We start from the raw sequence: 25,992 nt of genomic DNA, 5'->3' as shown, positions 1-25,992 counted from the left end.
CCCAACTTGGCTTTTACATGAAACTACTTGCAGGCTTTCTGAAAATTTTCCCTATTTCTTATTTAATATTTGTTATACCACCCTATAAATACATGTGCATCCCCACAGGTAAACATCCTCCATCAGCAACAGTCCAAAAAAATGAAATTGATGAAGGAATAAGCTTTTAGCCACTTTTTAATAACCGGTGTAAAATACAAATCATTTGGTAAAAACATTCCAGATACAAATAATGAAATGCTATAACCAAGGTACACATGCTTAAGGTAAAGTCCGCGTTTCATAATCTGCATCTTCATCTCAAAATTTAAGATTAGTTTTAAAATTTCAACTTTCAATTTTCAGAAATGGATTGCTCAATCATAATGTCAACTCATTGTATACTGAAAACGTTTGATCATAAATTATCATCAAAGCTCATCAATTATTTAGATAGATTGTAACTGAAGTAACTGAATTCCCATCAATCACTTTTTAGAAAAAAGTAGTCTCATCAGTACAATGAGCAAGTTTATTACTTCTACCAGGATGAACATAAACACCCGAGCAATGTGTGAAACCTGCAAAGGGTAGGCATGTAGGAAACCATCTCTACATGGACAATAATCATTTCTACTTTCTGTGACAAAAAAGAATTAAGCATACAAAGGCCCCACGGCAGATATCACAGCTCCTGACAAGAGTGGGAACAATTTCCACAAAACTCACTGGAAACAGAAGCAGTGCTTCATTTTATTATTTGGAAAAGCTCAATCAGCAGTGAGCTGCTCTGGATCAAAGGGCCCTTTCCCGCACCACTCGACTAGATTTAGCATCAAACAATAATTGAAATGACAGAGGTAAAAAAAACAAAAAGGCATATCCCAGTACCCTGCCACTACAAGAAAAGTGTCATGAGAACACTGCACAGTGACAGACACATATATATGGGTGTCCACATGAGAAGATAAGTATATGTGCTTGGTGTTTAAATAATTAAAAACCAAACGCTTCATTCACCTGGTTAATCATCAATGCTGCATCACAGTTACAGGAGTTCAAGCTGTGGGTCAGTGTCTATACCCTAGAGAACCACAGTGAAATATGAAAACTCAGAGAAATAAAATGACACTTAGATTTGTGGGTCTCTTAAGTCTTTTTAGTTTTTTTTCAATTTTTCTTTTCATTATCGGTTTCCTTCTTTTCCTCTTACTTCGATTTCTAATCAAGACTTTTTTCTCCTAAGTTCCCCAATAGCTTCATCTCTTCTATGACCCTCCCCACTACACACACACACACACACACACACACACACACACTTCAACCAACCTACACAGCAGAGCCAAAGCAATGGAGAGCTGGTATGTATCGGCACACAGCAAGTATACAGTTCTGCTTTACAATGAAAAAGTACTCACTGTTCAAGACCAAACTACTAGTAACTCCGAATCCAAGCCTCAGAAGATCTGACACGCCTACTGTGCACCCTCCATTCTAAACCTTCAAAGACAATGCCTGCCAGTGATAAGGAGGGACAGAAGGCAGGCAGCAGTGCAAATCCAAAGCCAGCGTTTCAACCTGTTCTTCCAGTCATGTAAATAACAGGTCACACAGGGCCTGCACGCCAAAGACAGCCCCAGAAACTGAGTAACCAGTTAGGTCAGAAAATGTCAGCGATCATACACGAAAGAGTGGCAGCACTGCCACTAAGGAAATAATTCACGGTGTTGCTGTTCCTGAGGTCCTTCTAAAAATAATTAAGTCTCATTCTATCAAAGCTCTGCATGGACAAAAGGCTTTTAAACAGGTCATGTTTCACGTGGCGCTTGGTTTCTCCCTAACAGAAACACTTTCTGGGTTTTCTCCATTGAGTCACAATTTCTACCCAAAACATCACATCCATAAACAAACAAGCAAAGAACAAACGAATGAGTTCTGGGCTGAGAAAGGCCGGAAGAAGACTGCATGAATCTCTGCGCAATGACATCACACTTGACCTGGAGTCATCCTGTCCGTTGGATGGTCCAAACCAACACAGACACCGAGGACACCCAGGAAGATTTAATGTGAGGAGTCAGTCCTGGACGAGAGAAAAGTTTCTGGTGTGCACCAATAAAAATGCCACATTTAGTAAGCGCTTGCTGTGCACCAGACCCTGTACTAACCACTTTCATACATTCTCCTCATTTCATCCCAACCATGGCCCTATGCAACACGTTATGAAACCCACAGCTGCCTGCTCCTGAAGCCCACGACCTCATGGAGCGATTTCCAACCTGCTTCATCTCATGGCCCACAAAAACTAATTACTAAAAGTCTGCGGCACACCAAAAAATGTACTTTTTTGCCAGCCTGACAAAAATAGGTATAATTTTGATTCATTCACACCAGATGGCTATTGCTGTGTTGGCTGTTCTTATTTATTTATTTATTTATTTATTTATTTATTTATTTTAATTTGACAATCTAAGGGAAAAGAGGTCAGTACCCGTAACTAAATGGTCAGGTATTGCCTGTTTTAAAAATTCTCACAGCACACACCAGTGTGCCTCTTGCAGCACAGCACACCGGCTGAAAACCACTGATCTAATGAATTACTAACCTATACTGACAAGAACTATGCCAGCCTTTAAAGGAGTGTGAAGGAAATTAGAGTTATCCAATTTTAACTAGAATGAATACTGGATCAGTTATCAGAAAAAGAAGAACAGTTATCGCGTGTAAGGGGATGGGGATGAAAATGAACACCCCTGTCTAGGGGTCTCAGGAATGCTAGTGCTGGCCATTCTTTTAGATCCAGCATAAACCTGCTGGCTAGAAATAGTATCTTCCTACCTGGAACTGCTTACACTGTTTCTGCCCAGGATACCTGATTTTTTCACCTGTATTTTAGTTATTCTGTATGTGACTCACCTCTATGCATTACTCCACAAACCCCTTGAAGGCAGACCCTACCAAAAGCTCACACCAGCACTGAGCCTTGCACAAGGCAGCCACTCAATGATTTTGTTTCACGAATAAGCTTACTATCTGGTTTCATTCACAAAGACAGATCGTAGACACCAGTTATAAACTCTCATCAAAGGCTATGTGTTCCCAGCACCAGTATAGGGCAAACCCTAAATAATGCATATTTAATAAATCAAGCATCATATTAAGATCCCCACCCCCTAAAACTTCATCACATATTCAAACACCGCCCCATTAATACCTTCGACAATGATGCTGCTGTTCCAGGTTTTACAAGTTTGCCTCCTGCAGATGCTGAAGAACTGTTTTCAGGTTTAGTTTTTTCTACTGTTTGCGTTTTGCTTATCCCAGACACTCTAGGCACTAAGCCAACACTCCTGCTTGCTTTCTTCATTCTGGGCTGCCTCTTCGTGATACATTTACAAGCAAATCTGTGGAAAGAAATGGTATACTGAGAACAAAGCTGGAATAAAGTGCCTTAGAAACCTGTTTTTGAAAAATTTTACCATATGATAAATAAAAATGAGAGCTAAATGTAGCTATAGAAAATAAAAGCTGAAAAATTCTTAGACTTTTTAATGCACCTTATTTGCAAGGCTTCCATCTTAAGTATTACTAACTTAAAATTATTTTGTGCTGTCAATAAAAAGAATATCCTAGATCACTAATGGAACTGGCTGAATATAACAGTGTGCATCATCTTTAGCAGTTAATGAAGCAATGATCATCCTTGCACCTGAGAATTAGCCATTTTGCAGGTATCTAGAGGTGATTATACTTTCCAAATCATCCAGCACAGTCCTAATTATAATTATTTGTTGTAATATCCCTACACAAGCCAGCAGAATATCCCTAAAATTCCAACGTTCAGGATCCAAATATATTTCCTACGGTGTCTTTTTTTTCCCCCCCAAGACAACATCAAAATTCTTTATCAGAATATTTGTCTCAATTTTTGGTTCAGAAAACAAAGGAATTCTATACATGTATAAGGAATATGACAGATCTACACCCAAGAGGTACAGTGTAGCAGGTCCCCAAATAATGTCATTTCATGATAACATTAATAGAAACTTAACTCTTGTTATATCAATTAGCCTATATGGTAAAACTGGTTTTGTTGTACATCATTTCACCGCAGTTACACAAACCTACTGACGTTAAGTGAGGACTTACTGTACTTGATTTCACAGCTAAGAGAACCTGGAATAACACTGGCAGCACACAAAGCTGCAGCCAAATAAACCCTTAAATATACCTCTATCAACTGAGCTAGATAAGCAGTATCTATGCCAATATCATGTTTGGAAAGACACCACGGACTGTTTGGGGTAAATTAATACAACTAACAAAAATGAAAGCCTATTGTAAAGAGGTTTATGTATGATGATTCTGAGAAACAAAAAACAGTTTATTTTTATGAAGATTTCTACACAGTAATACAAATAAAAAGAACCTTCTTTTTGAAAAGAGGTTCATTCCAATAGCCTTACGAGTATTTTACCTAGACTGTGCTCTAGCACTCCAGATTTATCTTGCCCTGACACAATACAAACTGTACCAACTGGTTTGGTGGCAGGAGCAGTGAAACAGAGCAAAGGGGCTCTGCTCTATCCTCAAAGTGATAAGGCCTTGGAGCAAAAAGAACATTGTTATTAACATCAACTAAAATACAGCAGAACCTCAGAGACTCCCTTCTCTAGCCTTCCTCCAACTTCCTGGCTACTCCTTACAGAAAATGCTCTATACAGCAGTGATCATATTACCCATCCACTCTTAACCCTTCTGCTTTCTAACTGGGCAATCTGCCTACTACAAGTACTTCCTCTAGTTCAGCTCTACCACCTGTTTCTTACACTTTCCCAGAGGATACTGAAAATCAGCAAGATAGATTCAAGTAGCTTCCCACAACAGGTGTAATGTACAAGTTACACTGCTCCCTGACAGCCAGCACTTCTATGCTTTTCTTACCTACAAAATGAAGGAATTAGACTGAATCCATCACAAACTCAAGGTACTACAGAAAAATCAAATTCCTAAGAAGTTTTTCTTCAATTCTCCTTTCCTTTTTATTTACCTTCTCTTTTCTCATATTTTGTAAATGGCTCCCCAAAGTTCCATTCTTGCCCAAATCCCATGCCTGCATTCATTTCTGTAACGCCACACAGACCCTCTGCCATCCTCTGCCTGCTCTTCCGCCCACTGTCAGGTTAACTTTTTCTATAGCAGTACTACCCAACAGAACTTCCTGTAATAATGAAAACATTTTATATGTATATCTGCTGTCCAATACAGTAGCCAACAGCCATTTGTAGCTATTGAGCACTTGAACTGTGGCTAGTGCCCCTGGAGAGCTAATCTTTAAATTTTATTTAATTTAAATTTATTTAAATTTAAAGTTACATGATTGCTACATACTGTACAATGTAAAAGACTGTCCCTTTTCTGCTTCTGTCTCTGTCTTAGAGTTAAAACCTAATGAACAACCACTTCCCGCTCACTAGAATGACAATAATAATAATAATAATGATAAAAGATAGTAACAAATGTTGGAAAGAATGTGGAGTGATGGGAAGCCTCACACACCACTGCTGATAGGAATATAAAATGGTGAGGCCACTTTGGAAAAGTATGGCATTTCCTCAAATGGTTAAACAGTTACCATAATGATCCAGCAATTCCACTACTGAATTCCTGTATATATACTTAAGAGAAAATGAAAACATGTACATATGTCCACAGGAGCATTATTCATAATAGTGCCAAAAAAAAAAAGAAAAAAGAAAAAAAAAAAAGGAAACAACCCAAACAACCTCATAAAGTTCTCCCAATTAAAACATCATAGAATTCTGTTGGCATTTAAATTATCAGCATGTATTTGTTATTTATTGGACACATATTATCATATAATTCTGTTTATATGCTTTCTGCATACAAAGTAACTTTTTGTTTCAATTCCAAATGTCTATCGATTGATAAATGGATAGACAACATATAGTAAACCCATTCAATGGAATATTATTTGGGTATAAAAAGGAATAAAATACTGATACATGATACAATATAGATGAACTTGAAAACATTATACCAGATGAAAAAAGACAGACTCAAAGGACCATGTATTATATGATTTCATTTATACAAATTGTCTGGGACAGGCAAATCCATAAAAATAGAAAGCAGATTAGAGGTCGGTTGCCAGGGGCCAGAGGTACGGACATGGATACAGACTGTTAATGGGTGTAGGTTTCTTCTGGGGATGAAACGTTCTAAAATTAGACCGTGATGACGGTTGTATAAACCTGTGAGTATACTGAAATGACTGAATTTACACTTTAAATGGTTGAATTGTATGGAATATAAATTATATCCCAATAAAGCTGTTGTTTTTTTTTTTAAACCCAATGAGCAACATCAAAGAAGGACCTTTGGAAAGTAGATCCCAATACTGTAAAATACCCAATCAGATAAAGAGGACTACAGTTTTACAGAGATCTGAGAGGAAAAAGCAGCGCAGCCAAAAGTTTTAAAGATGCTTCGATGCAGAATGCTGCAGGGAATGGGCAGCTTCCCCCCTCAAGAGACCTCTTAGACCAGGGGTTCTCATCCACATTGAACCCAAAACCCCCTTTCTCTAACAAACTTGAAAATGTACCTTTACTACTGTAATTAAACCCAAGGATAACTTATTTATTAGATAAATACTGTTTAAGGTATATTTTATTGATTATGCTGTTACAGCTGTTACTCCAGAGTTATCTCGTCAGGCTCAACGTCAGACACACGGTGCGACAATCCAAGATCAGGGATGGCAATTTACTTCAGTGATTCAGAAGCTCCACCCTCCCAAACCATCCACCCATGAAAACATACCAATCGAGCTTCAGAAATAATGCCAAAAGGATGTTAAGAATTTATCTTAACTGTCATTATATTGCATCAAGAAGGACCCACCCAGAGTGGAGAACCTAATTTGTCCTGGAAACCACAAGTCTGAAACCATCCCTCTCAGACCAGCACCTTCAGCCCTGGCACGGGGACAGGAACCCTTGATGGCACTACAAGGGCTGTCCCCACTCCTCCCTCTTGTACACACACCAGGATCTTGACTGCTGTCACGACTTTTTCCTTTGAATTACTTCTCTATTTACCATCTTCTCCATCCGTTATATAAAATGTACTGCTATTGAAAACTATTTAAATGTAACTTATTTAATTCATATTTTCAAATCCACTGTGCTTATTTTTTAAATTTTTTTTCTTTTATTGAGTCTAGAGAAAGGGGAAAAGGAGGTAGAGAGGCAGAGAAACACTGATGTGAGAGAGAAACACTGATTGTTGCCTCGTGCACGCGCCTCGACTGGGGACCAAACCCACAACCCAGGCTTGTGCCCTGACCAGGTATCAAGCCTGCAACCTTTAGGGTTTACAGGACTAAGTCCAACCAACTGAGAAGCCACACCAGCCAGGGACTGCTGGGTTTATTTAAAGAACCACTATCTGGGAGACTGCCCCACCATGTCTGATCAAATTTGTATCCCAGAGCAAGTTAATTAACCTCTCTGAAATCTCAGTTTCGTAAGTAAAATGGTCTGATAGTAATACTACCTACCTTAAAAGAATATTGAAAGAAAGAAAGAAAATAATGTACCTAAAGGACTTAGCAGGGTGGCTGCCCACAGTAAAGGGAGTTTAAATATAAGCTATCACAATTTATAGAACACACACCACATGCCCCAAGTATGACTAATACCTTATAAAATAAAAGCAGCAACTCAAAAGACACTTTGTAAGAGAAACTATATAATAAGAAATGATTAAGGATTGTTTTTACTAACTATTTATATTAAATTATATACTACAGTGCACAGATGTCAACAAACAACACTTACTTCTGATTCTTTCCCACTGAAAATTATATATGAGGAAATACTTAAAATATATGGTAGGGAGTAAATCTGAACAATCAAGAGACCTGGAGTGAGGTCCCAGGCCTGATGTCTGCATGGCCTTGAGCAAGTCATAGTAACTCTGAGCCCTGACTAAAGGTGAGGAAGGAGGCATCAGGACCTTTCTTTCAGAAATTCAAAAATTCCATTTTACGGCCCTGGCTTCGTTGCTCAATTGGTTAGAATGCCGCTTCAATACACCAAGGTTGCGGGTTCAATCCCTGGTCAAGACACATACAAGAACCAACCAATGAATGTATAAATAAGCAGAACAACAAATTGATGTTTCCCTCTCTCTCTCAAATCAATCAATAAAAAAAAAAAATTCTTAATTCTATTTTACTATTTGTGCCTCAGAACCAGAAATCAAAACTTTTTAAATTAAATTTATTGGGGTAGCATTGGTTAATAAAATGATACAGATTTCATATGTACAATTCTACATAAAATTTTTTTAAAAAGGAAATTGCTTATTAGTTATGAATTTTTACGCCTATCAATATCCCATTAAAAATCTAACATCTAAATATATTTTTTTCTCTTATTTCACAAACTCCATATTTAAAATGTAGGGATCATGTTACAATTGTAAACTAAGAACAGGCTTAAAACACTGAGGAAGAGGAATCAGTCAAGGGAAAACTGAAATTTAGCAAATTAGCTATACTGGAGTCAGTAAGTAAATATTGCTAAATGAATCAAAACCAATAACCAATCTGATAAAAACATGTATACTACGAAAACCAAATAAAATGTTGAAAAGATTCAATAAAAAAATGCTCTAATTAAATAAATCATAATGCACTAGACTGATCTCATACTGAATTCCTTAACATATACATATTTTTAACCTTATTGTGAGTTACAACACAATCAGAAAAATGCATTAAAATATATACACTTTAAAGATAGACTTGGTGTGGGATTCAAGGCTTACTCAGAAGAAAAGCCTGAGCTTTGTCATGTAAAAAGTAATAAATATACACAAAATTGCACATGTGCAAGTGGGCATGTATTAAGGTGCACAAATCAGAGAAAGGAAGGCGAGAGAAGCCCAGGTGAGATGACTTCAGGTAGGTCTGAATCCACATACAAATGTCCATTTCTGCTCAAAATACTTCAGTTCTTACCGACAGTTTTTGTCTTACTGACAATGCTTATTTTTATTATAACTATTTTTTGATTTTTAAGACAGATTTTATTTTATGTCTAAAATTAGACATGAAAAATTAAGGTGTGATTATCAACTAATACGCACATTTAATATTGTAGTTGTTTCCAGAGATCAGTAACACAAATGACTTACTGAGGGAAGACGGCACTTAGATCTACCTCTCCTCCACTCCCCGCTCCAGCCCTGCGAAGGAAGGAACTTGACCTGTGTCCTCCCCTTATTCCCCGTGTGCGCTCCCCTGACCACCTTCATGGCCACAGAAGGAGTAAAAAGCAGCTCCTCCATCATTTCCACCCTCTTCCCAGCACAGCTACCTCCTCTGTGCCTGGCCACACTCTGTGAAGGGGGCCTGGAGGTGAACACCACAAGAAAGCCTGAGCTTTCCAACCCAAGTGGACACTAAACAAGGAGCTGACGGTGACGGTAAACCAGGCCAACACAGCCCCAAGTGGGAGCACAGAGACAAAATCAGACTGCACTGGACTGGGATGAAAGGTTGAGTAGGAGGTGAAGGATAAAGAACTTTCCAAAAATTTGACTTTTTGAAAGAGAGAGAGAGAGAGTCAGAGAGTAAGGAGGAGGCTGAGACACTCTGCCCCCGTCGCTGTTGCTTAAATCCCGGCACAGGCTGCCCGGAGGCGACCAGCCGGCCAGAGGGGAAGGCCGGTGCTGCACCAGCACCCGCGCATTTGATTCTCTCCATCGCCCCATGTGACTGGAAAGGAAGAAACTGAGGCTGGCAGCTTGCCTGAAGTCTGAGCTTTCTTTAAACTATAACTATCATAATAGGATACCAGAAAAAAAGGAGTTAATTATCAGCAACAAAAATTCAAAAGCACAACTCCACTGCCACTGGTGCTGACCAAGGAATAGCCCACTCATACTAATATATGGTTTTTCTCTATTTTTGACAAGATTTAACACAAGAAATATTTAGAAACAACTAGAAGCTCCCTGGATTTTTCAACTTAGAACCGTCAGTCTTCTTCTTACTGCTTTCCAAAGAACAAAATAAAAAACCTAATCTCATACCAAGATCTCTTCAGATCCATTTCTAGAGATTTCTCTTTGTAACACAAGCTGCTAAGAGGCCGTTAAACTACTGACAATGCTTAACATTCCAGGCAAGTGACAAGGCTGGAAAAGGACAGCCTACAAGAATTTCTGGCTACAGTACACAAATGATTTCTCCAAATATAGTCCAAAACAAATTGGTTCCCAAAGTTCAAAACCCCAGATTGCAAAAATTTTGAGTCTCCTCTGGCCACTCCCTTCTTAGCCAAGGTTTCTGAATATTTACAAAAAGATTCAGGATCCTTGCAAACCATGGCTTTATAAAGCTCAGATTTTTGGCAGGCAGTTATAAACTTGCAAAATACTGTATTCATAAAATTAACTGTCAGCCATATTTTAATTTAAAACATCAATTTGATATATTTGTGTATTTATAACACTGATCTGAAATACAAAATGAAACTTTTTTTTGTATTTCACTAGTTGCTGAAGTACTAAAAGTCCTTTAAAAATAGTAAGCCTAAAAGTTTTATTTTTTTATCCTTACCCGAGGACATGTTTTTCATTGGTTTTTTTTTGGGGGGGGGGGAGACACACAGACAGACAGACGGACATCCATCGGTTGGTTGCCTTGTCGTATGCATGTCAACCAGGGATCCAATCTGCAACCCGGGTGTGTGCCCTGACTTGAAATTGAACCTGCGACATCTCAGTCCATCAGATGACGCTCCAACAACACAGCCACACTAGCCAGGACTAGGCTTAAAATTTTAGATGAGAATTTTTTCTTCCCAGCGGCACAACGGAAGTCTTTCTAAACCTCCTTTATCCGAGGAGGTGGGCGTGTTCGTCAGGTCCACTGTAGAAAGGATGACCAGCTGGCAAACACTAGAGCAGGGCCTGAGGAGGTGCAACTGCAAATCCCACGCCTTTCCACCGCAGCTCGCTAACTCCCTCGGTTCACTTTATCTCAAGGGGCGGCCTGTACACTGAGACTACAAAGGCCTTTTGGGGTGCTCTGTCTTCAGAGACGTTTCAAAATGACGGAGATGTGTCTTGGCAAGAGGAAAGGTCTCCAGGTTACAGCAGGCCCTCCTCTCTGGCCCCACCACCGCTGTCAGCCCTGCGCAGCCGCCTCCTGTGCGGCGGAAGCACAGCTGGGTAAGCAGCAGGGCCTCCTGAAGCTCTCCCTGCCTCCGTCCTCCGGCACCACAGCAGCTTCTCCCCACTGTGACGCACAAAGCCCACCCTGCCACTCCCTTGCCAGGTCTGCCTCAGAGCCTGCCTCAGGCCAAATGCCTCAGGGACCAACAGGCTGCCCTCAGACCCGGCCCCCGCCCACTTTCCCCACCTAGTTTCCTGTTTTACACACAAACATTGCCAGGCTCTTTCAAATACTCACACTTTTGCTGCTCCTATCCCTGAAAGGTCCCTATCCCTGAAAGTCCCTTAACATATTCTTCGCGGACAACTAATCCGTCACATCAAGTCAAGATTCAGCTCACAGGCCACCTCCTTAATCCCTGACTCTTCCAATGGAGTCCGGCCCTCCTCCCCGGCGCTTGTGCCACAGCACGCGCCTCGCGGCAGTTTATCCAGGCAACATCTGGGGCATACTTAGACTACAAAAGTACGCACCATTTATCTGAAATTCTAATGTAATTGGCGTCCATTTTATCTGGCAACCCTAGACCTGGCACACAGATCCTCTAACAGGGAGAAAAGAAAGGCAGTGGTAGAGGAGGAATAATATACAAAGTGAACCATGACAAATAGAGAAGGGAAGAAGCCTTGTGCCATAACCAGCAAGAATATTAAGCCTGAATCCCCTTGCTTGACAGTCAGTCCTCCAGAAAACAGCCTGACCTACAATTCCAAAACCCTCTCTGGGACTCCCCCCCACAAACAGCCTAAGTTAAAGCAGCAGGTCTGTTTCACTTTCATGAAACTAGCCACCCTGTGCCAGTCACGCTACCTGGTTCATGAAGCTCATTCCAACTGGCATATTACTCCCCAACTCCAATGCCCATTAACTGGAAACTCCCTCCTCCTTCAAAGCCAATTCCAAAGGACAGGTACAGCTCAAGTCCCTTTGAAGCCCTCCCAGTACCCATACTCACACCTCGTCTCCCAACCCATAAAGCCCCGGGCACTGAGGACTATAGCTCTTCCGGCACTTACCCACTTGGCACTCACCCACTTACCGCACACCCTCAGAGGGCGGTGCGTGTCGACTTCTCCCACAGGACTCACTTAGAATGCAAATGCTGTATATATGAGGCGAGGCAGGGCCAGTGCCTTCAATATATCCTTCAATAGCTATACAGGGGATGGAACCAAACACTAGAAAAAGAGACAAAGCCGTGATGCGAACAGCCCAAATTACTGCTGAAAATGACATGAGTGCCAGAAGGAAATCTTAGTAACTCTTTCTAGACAGGTGGGTTAATCACCTATTAAACAGTTCAAAGCCTGTTATAAGACATCCTGCAATAAAGTGGAAAATTTCTATTCATTCATTACTGGTAGCATGAGGATGTAAGAGGTGAGAAGAGGAAAAGAGTAGAAAGCACTTCCTTCTGAGTTCAAAATGTCATGGTCCACACTTCCTTATTAAAGTGCTGAAACACAACATATAATTCAATTACACTGATTCTGCTATTATCAGTTTAGGATCAGACTGTTTGTCTTTACTTAATGAGTAATGTATTACAAGTTCAAACAATAAAGAAAGCTCGATTTCATGTCAGAATTTCAATATAACATAACCAGTGAGGTATTAATAGAACATGTAAAATAAATGCTTCTTTCTAGTGCTTCATTCTAATTTTTTAAAAAGCACAATTTACAAAAAAGTAGAATTTCAGAACAATATTACATGATGTTAAAAACTCTGAATTTCAGTAAAAGATTACTACTAATATCAGGTGTTAAAAATAACAGACTACTATCCAAATGTCACAGCAACTTGTCCCCAACTTAGCAGATGGAGTCTCAAAAATCTAAGCCTTCAAAACTATTTTCTATATGCAACACATTACCAAAACACTGCATACATGTTGCATGACTCTGAGCATACTGCCTATCTAATCTGACTTACCGGATGAATGAGTACGAGCATGCCTTAGAGATACTGCAGGTTTGGTTCCAGACCACTGCAGTAAAATGAATGGCACAATAAAGTCAGTCACATGGTTTTTTTAGTTTCCCAGTGCATATAAGTCATGTTCACACTACACTACAGTCTATTAAGTGTGCACATTATGTCAAAAATAAATTCACATACCTTAAAAAGTGCTATAGTGCTAGAATTGCCAAACATCACCTGGGCCCTCAGCTAGTCACAATCTTTGTGCTGCTTGATGCTGACGGGCGCTATATGATCAGAGTGGTGGCTGCTGAAGCCTGGGGTGGCACTGCCAATTTCTCAAAATAAGAAAACAAAGTTTACGATATCAATTGGCTCTTCCTTTCATAAATGATTCCTCTGTAGGATGCAATGTTGTTTTACAGCATGTTACCCACAGTAGAACTTCTTTCAAAATTGGAGTCAATCCTCTCAAACCCTGCTGCTGCTTTGCCAAGTAAGTTTATGTAATATTTTAAATCCTTTGTTGTCATTTCAACAATCTTCATAGCATCTTCGCCAGGAGTAGATTCCGTGTCAATAAACCACCTCTTTTGCTCATATATAAGAAGCAATTCTTTATCTGTTAAAGTTTTATTATGATATAGTAGCAATTCAACCACATTTTCAGGCTCCATTTCTCATTCTATTTCTCTTGCTACCTCCACCACATCTGCAGGTAGTTCCTCCCCTGAAGTCCTGAGCCCCTGAAAATCATCTATGAGAGTTGGAATCAACTTCTTCCAAAGTCCTCTTAATGTTAGTATCTTGACCACTTCCCATGAATCATGAATGTTCTTAATGGCATCTAGAGTGGCGACTATTTCCAGAGTTTTTAATTTATTTTGCCAAGATACATTAGAGGAGTCTCTAGTTATGGCAGTTATAGCCCTACAAAATGTATGTCTTAAATAATAAGACTTGAAAGTTGAAATGGCTTCCTGATCCATGGGGTGCAGAATGGGTGTTGTGTTAGCACACATGGAAACAACATTAATCTCATTGTGCAGCTCCCGCAGAGCTCTCGGGTGACCAGGTGTATTGTCAATGAGCACAATATTATGAAAGGAATCTTTTTTTTTCCTGAGCAGTAGGTGTCAACAGTGGCCCTAAAATATTCAGTGAGCCATGTTGCGAGCAGATGTGCTGTTAGCCAGGCTTCGCCCTTCTATTTGTAGAGCACAGGCAGAGCAATTTAGCATCATTCTTAAGGACCCTTGGACTTCTGGAATGGTAAACAAGCACTGGCTTCAACTTCGAGTCATCAGCTGCATCAGTGCCTAACAAGAGAATCAGCCTGTCCTTGAGATGCTGAAGCCCAGCAGCTCGGCACTGACTTCTCTCTAGCTATGCGAGTCCTAGACGGCATCTTCTTCCATTATAAGGCTGTTTTGTCTACATTGAAAATCTGTTGTTTAGTGCAGCCACTTTCATTAATTATCTCAGCTAGATCTTTTGGATAATGTGCTGCAGCTTCTACATCAGCACTTGCTGCTTCACCTTGCACTTTTGTTATGGGGACGGCTTTTTTCCTTACCCCTCATGAACCAACCTCCGCTAGCTTCAGACTTTTCTTTTGCAGTTTCCTCATCTCCCTCAACCCTCATAGACTGGAGAGTCTGGATTAGGCTTTGGCTTACGGGAATGTTGTGGCTGGTTTGATCTTCTATCCAGACCGCTAAGAACTTCCTCCCTATCAGCCATAAGGCTGTTTCACTTTTATCATTCATTCATATATTCATCAGAGTAGCACTTTTAATTTCCTTCAAGACCATTTCCTTCACATACACAACTTGGCTAACCGGCACAAGAAGCCCAGATGTATTCACTAAGGAATTCTACCAAACAGTTAAAGAGGAAACGAAACAAATCCTACACACACTCTTTTAAAAAATTAAGAACACAATACTTTCCAACTCATTCTATGAAACCAGCATTACTGATACTAAAACCTGAGAAAGACATTACCAAAAAAAATAAAAATACAGACCAATATGTCTCATGAAAATAAATGTAAAAATTTTAAGCAAGGTTTTAGCAAATTAAATCCAACAACTTCGAAAAAAGAATAACATATCACGACCAAGTACGGTTTATCCCAAGGCTGGCTTAAATTCAAAAATCAATGTAATTCACCTCATTAACAAACTAAAAAAGAAAAAAACATGATAATCTCAAAAAATACAGAAAAAGCACTAGACAAGAATTGATACTCATTTCTGATTTAAAAACACAAAACAAAACAAAGCTAATTGAAAAAGGAGTAGAAGAGATCCTATTCAACCTGATAAAAAGTACCTCTGAAATATCTACTGTTAAGATCATACTTAATGGCACAAGACTGAATACCTTCCTCCTAATATCAAGAGTAAGACAAGGAAATCTGCTCTCACCACTTCTACTCATTATTATATTAGAGGTTCTTAATGAAGCAATGCAAGGAAAGGAAATAATAGACATTCAGGTTCAGAAGGAAGAAGTAAAACTCCGTATTTGCAGATACCATTGATGAAACGTCCAATGAAATCTACCAAAAACAGCTGTTACTAGAGTGAATAGCAAGATCTCAGAACATAAGTGTACAAATATCAATTATATTTCTATATTATAGCAATGAACAATTAGAAATTGAAATTTTTTTAAATAGTATTTACAGTAACACCAAAGTATATGAAATACTCAGGAGTAAATCTGACCAAAAAAGGTGAAAGTTCTGTACACTGAAAACTATAAAACACTGAGATAAATTTAAGATCTAAATAAACTGAGAGATATAACATGTTCAATATTGTCCAGAAGCCAAAATTTATCTACAGAGTCAACACAATTCAAATCAAAATTTCCAGCAGGCTTTTTTGTAGAAAGTGACAAATTGACTCTAAAATTCATATAGAAATGGCTCTGGCTGGTGTGGCTCTGTGGATTGAGCACCGGCCTGTGAACCAAAGGGTTGCCAGTTCGATTCCCAGTCAAAGCACATGCCTGGGTTGCAGGCCGGGCCCCGAGTGAGGGCCACACAAAAAGCAACCACACACTGATGTTTCTCTCCTTCTCTTTCTCCCTCCCTTTCCCATCTTTCTAAAAATAAATAAAATCTTAAAATAAAGAAATAAATAAAATTCACGTAGAAGTGATAACGATTGTTGAAGCTGGGTGATGACCATATCACCACTGGTGTTCCATTATATGATTTTCTCTATTTTTGTATATGTTTGAAATTTTTCACAGTGAGGAAGAATTTTGTTGCTGTTGTTTTCTTTAAATAGAGACAGATGCTTTTAGGCACACATAAACATAAAACACCCTTCATTATATTACAAAAATGGCTTCCTTTTTCATACCATCTTATGTCTAACCCCCAACCTGGTTTTTCAGTTCTTCTAAACACGCCTCACTGCTTCCCTTTTCTCTAAGACACGGATTAGCAAACTACAGTCCACAGGCAGAAAGCAGCCCATGACTTACTTCTGCAGAGTTCACCAAAAAAAGAAAAAGAAAAAAAAGTATATTTTTGCATTTTATATGGTTGGGGGAAAAAATTCAAAGTATATTTCATAATATCAAACACTTACATATAGCCCTGGACAGTGTGGCTCACTTGGTTGGAGCACTGTCCCGTAGACCAAAGCTCGGGGGTTTGATTTCCAGTCAGGGCACATGCCTGTGGTGCAGATTTCATCCCCGGTTGGGGCACTTATGGAAGGCAACTAACTGATGTTTCTCTTCCTCCACTCCCCTCTCTCTAAAATTAGTAAGTCTCTCCTAGGGTGAGGGGGAAAAGAAACTTAACTTACTTATAAAACTCAAATTTCAAAGTTCACAAAGAAACTTTTATTGAAACACAGTTACACTCAATTACTTTTATGTATCTGTGGCTACTTTTGTGCTACAATGGCAGAGCTGATGGATTGCAACAGAAGAAATCATACAAACTGCAAAGTCTAAAATATTTACTAACTGGCCCTTTACAGCTGAATAAATCCTTCACCTCAGGAATGCTCATTAACTGCCTCTCTATTCAAGCCCCTGCCTCTCCTAAAAACCCAAGTTCCCCTTTCCCCCTTTTCAAATCCTAACCATTATCAGTGGCTTGTGTGGAAGCGCGTAAGCAAAACTTTGCTCGTTACTACAGAGATTTAGGCCTTGGAGATGCAGTATTGTCGCTATGTGGGCAACGTGGCTAATGACCCCCTCATTCATTTCGAATCTTTCAGTGCAGGATGGCAGCTGGCAGGCTGGCAACTAGCATGGAGAGAGTACATGGTATAAGGGCACTGAGGAAATAGCCCAAGTTAGCAATGCTGAGTACGTGTCAGGCCACCTGCCTGCAATATCATCGCTTATATGTTACCAGTACAGATGAACGGTCGAAGAAGGCCTCTCCAGACACCAACTCAAGCCAGCACAATTCCAAAAAGAAATTAAGAAGAAAAAGCTGACAAAGAGCAAGAGGAAAAGAGAAGAAAACTTGTCAGACCAACAACTGAGACTCTCACAAACTATAGTGACACTAGCAAGGAACAGGCGGTCTCCCCTTCACCGAGAGGGAGGCCTAAGACGGAGGGGCACAGCAAAGGTTCAACTGGAACACCCCAGCTCACGGGTGTCTTGACTTTCCTGAGCTGAAACACTAAATAAGGTGGCTAATCTGGGGGACCTAAAACCCAGGGATCACTACCATCTTTGCATGCCATTTGGAAAAAATAAGAAATCTGATTGTCTGTGACTCAAGTTCAACTTAGAAAACCCTGACCTTCTGTAGACTCAATTATTTCATCTCCAATTTTTTTCAGCTTTACTGAGATATAATCGGCAAAATTATAAAATACTTAATGTGTACATTGTGGTGATCAATATACACATGCATTGTGAAAAAATTTCCACAACCTACTCTTTTCTTCTTTCTTCCTTCCTTCCTCTCTTCCTTTCTTTTTCTGTCTTCTCCCCTTCCCTCCCCTCCCTTTCCCTTTTTCTCTCTCTCTCTCGCTCCATCTCTAATGTAAAGGGTCAACCAAAAGGAAGCATATTTTGGAAGGGTGCAGGTACTGTCAAAGGTCAGGATTTGATCTTATTGTCCACAAGTTCCCAGCAACAGGAAAACCGAGGAAGACAGCCGCTGGAAGGCTTGCTTCTGTGAAGCAATGTGGGAGTTTGGGCTGACAATAAGCTTACTATGCTCCCTTGGACAGCACAGCGGGACTCCCCCAAGAGTATTAATACAGCCCTAAGCTAAAATAAATCACTTGATTTACACAGTCTGGATCCAGGAACACAGTACTCCCGGCTGGACTCTGTGCTCCTCAGAGGACCTGTGGAGTACCCACGTGCTGTTCTAAACAACACCATAAGGAGGGACTCTAATAACCAGCCTATCTCCAGCCCAGAAGGCTCCGGAAACAGCTCAAAGAGAGACTTTCAAACTCAGCAAGTGAAAATAGCTGTTTTCAAATTTGAAAGAGGCAGGAAAAGGACTAGTGACAGTTACCAAGAGACAGATTTCAGGACAGTTAATAATCAGAGATGCCAGCACATCAACCTAGCTGCCTTCCAGACTAGTCATACCCTACCTCCTCACTCACAAAAGCATTCTGTGGGGCTGGGAGGACCGCTGCATCATTAGACATGTGCTGAAATGTGAAGTTCTTGCACTGACCTTAACCGGCTACTCAGATATTCACAATGGTGCATCTCTAATGGCTCCAAACAACTGCAGTACGACATCAGTTATTTTAAAAAGCATCATATTGGGAGAACTTTCCTAGCTTACTTTCTCACTTGCCTGTTTCTCTTACCTAAAGGCAACCTCTTTTTCAGTTCAGCTACCCCCATCATTTTAAATCTCCCAATCTCCCTCTGACATAGCATGGCACAGAGACTTGATCACTGAATAAATATCCAAACTCTGGGTTCTTACAATTTTTTTTAATAAAGATCCTTTCTCAGAGGTCACTCTGACATCAGCACAGAACTTGCCACTGCCGATCACCCTCTCCTCCCATTTGCAGTGTACAGCTTCCTCTGGCCACACAAATGCAACATCTAGGTAGCTTTCTGTATTTTGCACAATCAGGTGTAACTAGGGACAAAATATGATAATAATCTTGGATGGCTATGTCTGAAAATAATAAGCCTTGGGTGAGAAAGTAAATACTGTTATTAGCCTTTCAGCAGAGAACTGCATTCTTCTTTAGCCTATCATCACAATATATACTCTTCAATTTTTATTTCCAGTTTCTAAAAAATCCCTAGGAATAGTATAGAAAAAAATATGAATTCCAATTTCATACTTTAGTGTCACTGTTTAAAATAACGTGGAAGGAATATGGATACATTCACCCTACCACACACACACGAAAGTAAACTCCAAGAGCGCAGGGGGAGCTCTGGCTGGTGTGGCTCAGTGGAGAGAGTGTGTGGGGTGGGTCTTGTCTGTTCTTTTCAATGCTGTCGCCCCAGAGCCTAGAACAGTCCCTGGAACATAACAGCCCCTTAATAAATATCTGCTGAATTGAATGAATGAATGAATGAATGAATGGTTTATTTATACTATGGAATAGTACTATGAAACTATTAACCACAATGAGTTAAGAGTGGTAACAGCCATGTTAATGGAATTTCCAGAAGTATTAAGAAAACAAGAAGTGGAAATGTCAAAAATATGATCTTATTTTTTTTTAAAAAGTATACCCCAAAAGCCCATACATTGGTCAGAACGTGGATAACTTAAAACTCTCATACACTGTTGGCAGGAATGTAAAATGGGGCAGCTTGAGAGAATAGTTGGCGATTCCTCAAAAAGTTTAACACAGATACCTTATAACCCAGTGATTCTACTCCTCGGTATATGCCTAAGAGAATGGAAAGCATACGTCCACCCAAAAAGTTGTACAGCAATGTTCACAGCAGCATTTTTCCTAATAGCCCACAGTGCGGGTGGGGAGGGGGGCTCAAATGTCTGTCAACTGACAAATAAACAATGTATGAACTATTATTTGTCCATACAAGAAATGAAGTACTAATACATGCTACGGCATAGATAAACCTTGAAAACATTATGCTAAATGAAAGAACACAGACAAAAGGCCACAAAAACTGTATGATTCCACTTATAGGAAGTATATAGAATAGGCAAATCCGTAAGACAGAAAGATGAATGATTACCACAGGTTGGAGGGAGTGAAGAATGAGGAGTGACAATTGATGGTCAGAAAGTTTCTTTCTGAGGTGATAAAAAAAGGTTCTGGAATTACAATGTAGTGATCGGGGCACAACTTTGTGAATATTCTAAAAAATCACTGAAATGTGCACTTCAAAAAGGGAGAACTTTATAGTATATGAATTATATCTCAATAAAGTTATTATTTTAAAACATATGTTTGCTAGTGCATACATGAATAAATACATGAATGACGAAAAATGGTGCAACAGGTTGATGCTCCTGGCGATGGAGCACGGGGTGGGGAGGGAGAAAAACGTTGGGGCAAGAAGGAGGTAGGTACTCGGAAAGAGACTGAACGAAATATCCAAGGCTGGCCGCCTTGAGTGGGGGCCTGGGCAACACTGAGCAAGTGTGCAACGAGGTGAGTGTAAGGAATAAAAATGAGGGAACTGAAGATGAAAAATCCAGCAGGTAATTTGTAATAGGGGAGAGAAAGCCAACCTCAGCAACTGTAATGATTCAGTGGCATTTGCAAGAAAATACAGGCTACCAGAACATGGGGCAGAAGATTTAAGACAGGCCCCAACGCACCAAAGATTGAGATAGATAGATAGATAGATACATCATATATATATATATATATACGATATATGATATATGCATGTGTAAATGCAAGCAGAAAACTCAATAGCTCCTACTCAAGAATTCTTGGGCCTGGTGGGGTAGACCCAAAACATGACCAGGAAAAGCTTCCAGGGAAAGAAGGCAGTGGGACTCAGGATACTGGTATCTCCTAAGTGACAGAAACGGGCGTCTCTTGGGATAGAGTGTTCAACTGTCGCTGTTCTAGAAAAAAGCAGCCCCAACAGACTGCCTGGGGAATTCCTGGTGGAAGAGAGGCCACTGGAAAATGGGTGAGTTGGGACTTTTCTCTAGAACATGAGAAGGGAGAAAAGAAGAAAGGGACAATTTTAATTTTTACCAGGTATCGCCTGACAAATCTTAACACTGCTGCCAGTCTCTCTGCACGCTTCTTTCCTGAGCTCGACCAAGGTCTTCTTATTTCCTTCTGCGTACGCTCAGTTCTTTCGAAAAGAAGTGTAATATGGGGCTCTTTAAAAAAAGAGACAAAGTGTTCTTCTCCTATAACTTCTTTGTTTTTCCTAAGCTATATACACAATAAACTTGAAATCTAGTATCTTAATCACATTTACTGTCCAAACACATCAAATTAAAAAAAAAAAAAAAAAGCAAACTCAAGGTACAAGGTATACAAGGTGAAAAGGGGCAGCAAAATGCGTATTGCTTCTAGAGCTGGAAACAAGGACAATGCTCACCTGGTTTCCAGATGACACAACAGACGTTAGACACACAGTTTTCTTCTTCAAGAAACAGGATTTTAATTAGACACTAAGATACAATTAAATGGACGTTGCAAGCTGATATGCACAACTGGGAGGTGTCTCAAGGCTGGTTAAGTCAAGTGCACCTGCAGTGAAAAGCTCCTTCAGGGCAGGGACTAAGGCGTCCACTGACATGTCCAGCACATACCACACCCAGCAGGTGCAGCAACTTTTTACCTCAAGCTATACACTCTGCTACGCGCTGTGGTGCCACTGGCTAGTGGAGGGAGCAGGGAAAAAACACAGGGTGCCAAATCTTAACTGGCAGGGTGCTGGACAGGTCTGCAGGAGACAGGATAAAGGGTGTCTTCCAGGCAAGGTAATATCGGAGCTGAGTTTTGAAGGAGATAAAGAGATAAAGGGAAAAAAGAACACTCCAGCAGAGGAAGACAAGGAGACTGGAGAGAGCTCAAGGGACCAGGTGTTGTTCAGCAAAGCTCAGTGAAGCACCTAAGAAGTGATGGGGGAAGGATGGGAGTGGAGGCCAGAGCCCAGGGAGGAAGTGTCCTCCACAGTCAGGTCCTGCCAAGCTAAAGGCTGGTAGACCTGATGACGAGGACAGTGGGGGCCGAAGGCCTTTAAATTGCAGGGATGTGAGTGAGGGGGTGGCTATGAACAGATCATTATTTTGGAAAGACAGAAGCAGGATCGAATCTCAGGATTTAACTAAGAATTAAAGAACAACAACGAAGATGTGGGAAAAGGTCATGAAAAACGCTGTTAAAACATCTGCACAGTCTTCTCTCATGGATACATTTCCTTTATAGGGTCACCAAATTATCCTTTGAAAATAGAGCACTCGAAGCAGTCAGTCCTCTGAATGTAGAAATTAGTATTATGAAGAATCAGCGACTACATTATTAATTTTAATTCAAGACATTTTTAAAATGTATGTTTGACACATTTTGATATATTGCCGTTTTTTGAGTACAAAAAGATTTATAACTCTAAATCTTACCTTCTATTAACAGTAGACTAGGATCAATTTGAAAGACCTCACAAACAAAAAAATCACTTTACATTTCTTTGGAACAGACCACAGCTACTTTTGCCCCTCAGCATATCTGAAATACAATCTGTAAGTCTAATTTCTTGATGGTCGTGTTGTTTCACAGTAAGAGCCTGAGGCCACAATACCAAAAGATTTCTGAGCTGACGGAGAACCCCCATAGGGGTTCTTTAACTTCACAGCTAGTCTATTCAGCACTAACAATCCCAACCACCAGGAGGAATTTCCTAGGCTTATTTTGTTGGTATAAGCACACATTAAAAAAAAAAAAAATCCTGGCATTTTATACTCAGTAGGAAAAAAATGATCAGAAATAAGAACACCTTTAATACCAAGCAAATTTAACAGAGCTTTCTTGGTTGCTGGTGGATTGCAATAAATGACCACAAGTTCAAATTTACTCTTTAAAAATAATCCGTATTTTAATTTTCTTAGCAGGAAAAGTCTCAGGAACTTTTTCCTCAATTCCTTAACAAAACAATAATTCTAGACTCTCTTTTATTTTAAAACTTTTTAGATTAAAAAAGTTATTTTTCAATTACAGTTTACATTCACTATTATTCTGTATTAGTTTCAGGTGTACAACATAACGATTAGATCCTTATTCCTGAAAATATCTTATTCTGATTAAGATAACCAACCTTGTATTTGCCATTTACAATCAGCATATACTGCCATTTACTATCACCATGATTTCATAAAAGATGCTTAATTGTAACACCAGAAAATGACAACTTTTTTTTTAGAAAGGGCAGTCCTTTCATAGAATAAATTTAGTTTTGTGAAAAAAAAAATTTTTCTTGTTTTTCTCAGTACACTAAGGTCCATTCAACATTCCATTTGAGGAGCCTGACCAAGAGTCTCCCGAATTTTCTCACCAACTCCCCCTCTCCCCATCCTTGAGGAGGGACCACGAGTGATGTCATGGAACTGGTGAGAAGACCCAGTTCTCCCCCTTTCTGGGGGACTCCCTTTAGCTGAAGAGGACTCTGTAAGCAAGGAGCTCTGGCAAAGCAAGCTCCTTTCATTTCCCCACTCAACCTCCACACTTCACCCACGGGGAAATGAAGGTCCAGAAAGGAATACAGACTTGCCCAAAGCCATAAAGCCAAGAGAATTCCTCTAGCCTATTGACATCCTGCCACCGTTCCTCTCCTGAGCTGGACAGCTTGCCTAACACCAAGCACAAGTTAGCCATGTGACTTAAATATGTACACGGCTCTACAGCAACTCTTACAGATTATGAAAACCCAACCCTGAGAGTAATTTTGAACTGAAGCAATGCTAACATCTGAGTTATCTGAAATATAAAAGGTACTGTATCAGTCAGTTATAAAGGAGAACTCTGCTTCAGAGAAACCCCATCTCAAGACGACATATGCACTGAAGATATACACCCTAAAAGTTCAAATTTAAAGTGGAAGTTCTGATACAAATTTCGCCTTAAGCACAGCTGCTGACATTACTATCTGCTCACTATGATACTGCATTTGATTGACACTGAGATACTTGGACTACTACCAAGGCGCAAGGATAAAGCTTTCCAATGGCACAATATTCACTTTCTTACTGAAAATGTCAAGAAAATACCTATGTACCTGGACTACACGCAGGCAATTAAATAGCATTTTCCAGCTACCAAAGTTGCTGAGTCTTAAAGACTCTGCTTAGTGCACACTAAATCAAAGGGCAAAAGACACTAGAGAAAAAAATTCTTGGATCAGCCATTTCTTTAAGGAAACAATTTTATCCAGATCAATACTCTATTTCTCCCGTTAGATCATACACCCTTCTGTATTGCTGTGGGCACCTTATATCCTCCAAGTATTATCCTGATGTCTAAATCACAGCTCTGATTTCATCTAAAGATGCATCCTCTAGGGTAACAGCAAAACGCAGCTGAACTCTGCAACATTTTTTAGTTTTTTGAATCTGTTGTAAACTCAGGAAAACATCAATAGCTTGAGATACTCTTTTTTACAACGCACTTTTCCTTGTAATCAAAATAGGGCAGCGAATTTATGGGGATTTTTCGTGGGCCCTCCCGTACTTGTCGGCAAATTATTAAAGGCACCAACAAACCAAGCTTGTCTGCATTTGAATGATGACAGGAATTCTTACTTGGTTTAGTAAACAGACTGAAACTACGTGGAAACTGATTTTTTTTCCAAACATCTCCATGGGAGCTTCCCAGGAATGAACTATAGTGTCTTAAACATAACCGCTTAAACTATGCAATTACCAGATTCCGGGAAATGCAAATTTCACCTCAGCAAAACATATCTAACCTGATGCAACTAACCAGGTCTCAAAGAAAAAGCACATTCCGCCTGCTTCGGGCTGACCTCCAGGGCGGAGCGGGACGAGGGTGGGTGGGGGCGCGGGCCGCCGCGGAAGCTGAGCCCGCAGGAGGCCTGGGGTCTACCGCCCCGCGTCCTCGGGGACCCCCCGAGCAGCGCTTCCCCGCAGGGGACATGGGACTACGGAGGTGAAGTGGCTGCCCCGGCCTCTCCTGGGGCACAGAGAAAGCAAAATGCGAGTGTCGTGCCTGGCGTGTCAGCTCAGAGGGTACCAGCGGTCAGGGCTACCAGTACCAGGCCCTAAAACAGGTCGGTGGCAGCCCGCAGACCCAGGGTCCCCGATTCAGGCGGTGGGTCGGCCCGGGAGCCCGGGGAGTGTGTGTGTGTGTCGGGGGAGGGGGGTACGGCGCAGGCGCGGGATGGGCTGCGGGGGTCTGGAAGGGGGACGGCGCAGGCGCGGGCCCACCGGGGTCTGCGGGGCCGCCGGGGCCTGGCCGCGCTGGCGGCACTGAGAAGATGGACTGGCCGTCCGGTGCGCACTGACGGGATCAGACCCTGGCTCTTACCGCGCGGCGCCGCCTCGCTCGCTCGCTGGCTCCGGGCTCGGGCCGGCCGGCGAGGTCGCCCGGTGGCGCGGCCCGAATCCGTTGAGTCCGGCCTCAGGGTTACAGCCAACCCCACGGCGCCGTTCGCCCGGCCCGCCCTGCCTCCTTCGTAGCCCCCGCCTTTGGCCCGCCCCTTGCCTGCCCTACACGACCGGCGCCGACTGAGCAGGCGCTATTCAGGCCCCGCCCATACCCCGCTGCCGCGCAGGCTCCCACAGCGACCCCCGCCCACTCGCGTTTCTCCTTGTTCTGGGTCGCGCAGGCGCCCTGCCACCCGGCCGGCCACGAAGGGGCCTTGGGCAG

At 41.0% G+C, this 25,992-nt stretch overlaps 1 protein-coding gene across 1 annotated transcript in view; it reads right to left on the bottom strand.

Annotated features, from left to right (window-relative positions):
* Positions 1-25,801, bottom strand: part of SPECC1L (sperm antigen with calponin homology and coiled-coil domains 1 like) — a 105,869-nt gene extending 80,068 nt beyond the window's left edge. Inside the window, exons 1-2 of the mRNA XM_054592776.1 lie at positions 25,651-25,801; positions 3,191-3,380 (exon numbers count right to left, since the gene is read on the bottom strand). Coding sequence (XP_054448751.1) covers positions 3,191-3,343 — 153 coding nt within the window. The 5' untranslated portion in view covers positions 3,344-3,380; positions 25,651-25,801. The remainder of the gene's footprint in view (positions 1-3,190; positions 3,381-25,650) is intronic.
* Positions 25,802-25,992: the final 191 nt, after the last annotated feature.

The sequence above is a fragment of the Pteronotus mesoamericanus genome, unplaced genomic scaffold, assembly GCF_021234165.1.
Source record: "Pteronotus mesoamericanus isolate MK-2021 breed Mesoamerican mustached bat unplaced genomic scaffold, CSHL_Meso_final scaffold_371, whole genome shotgun sequence".
Taxonomy (NCBI): Eukaryota; Metazoa; Chordata; class Mammalia; order Chiroptera; family Mormoopidae; genus Pteronotus; species Pteronotus mesoamericanus.
Note: the sequence above shows the minus strand (reverse complement) of the source record. Positions and strands in the feature narration are given on the sequence as shown.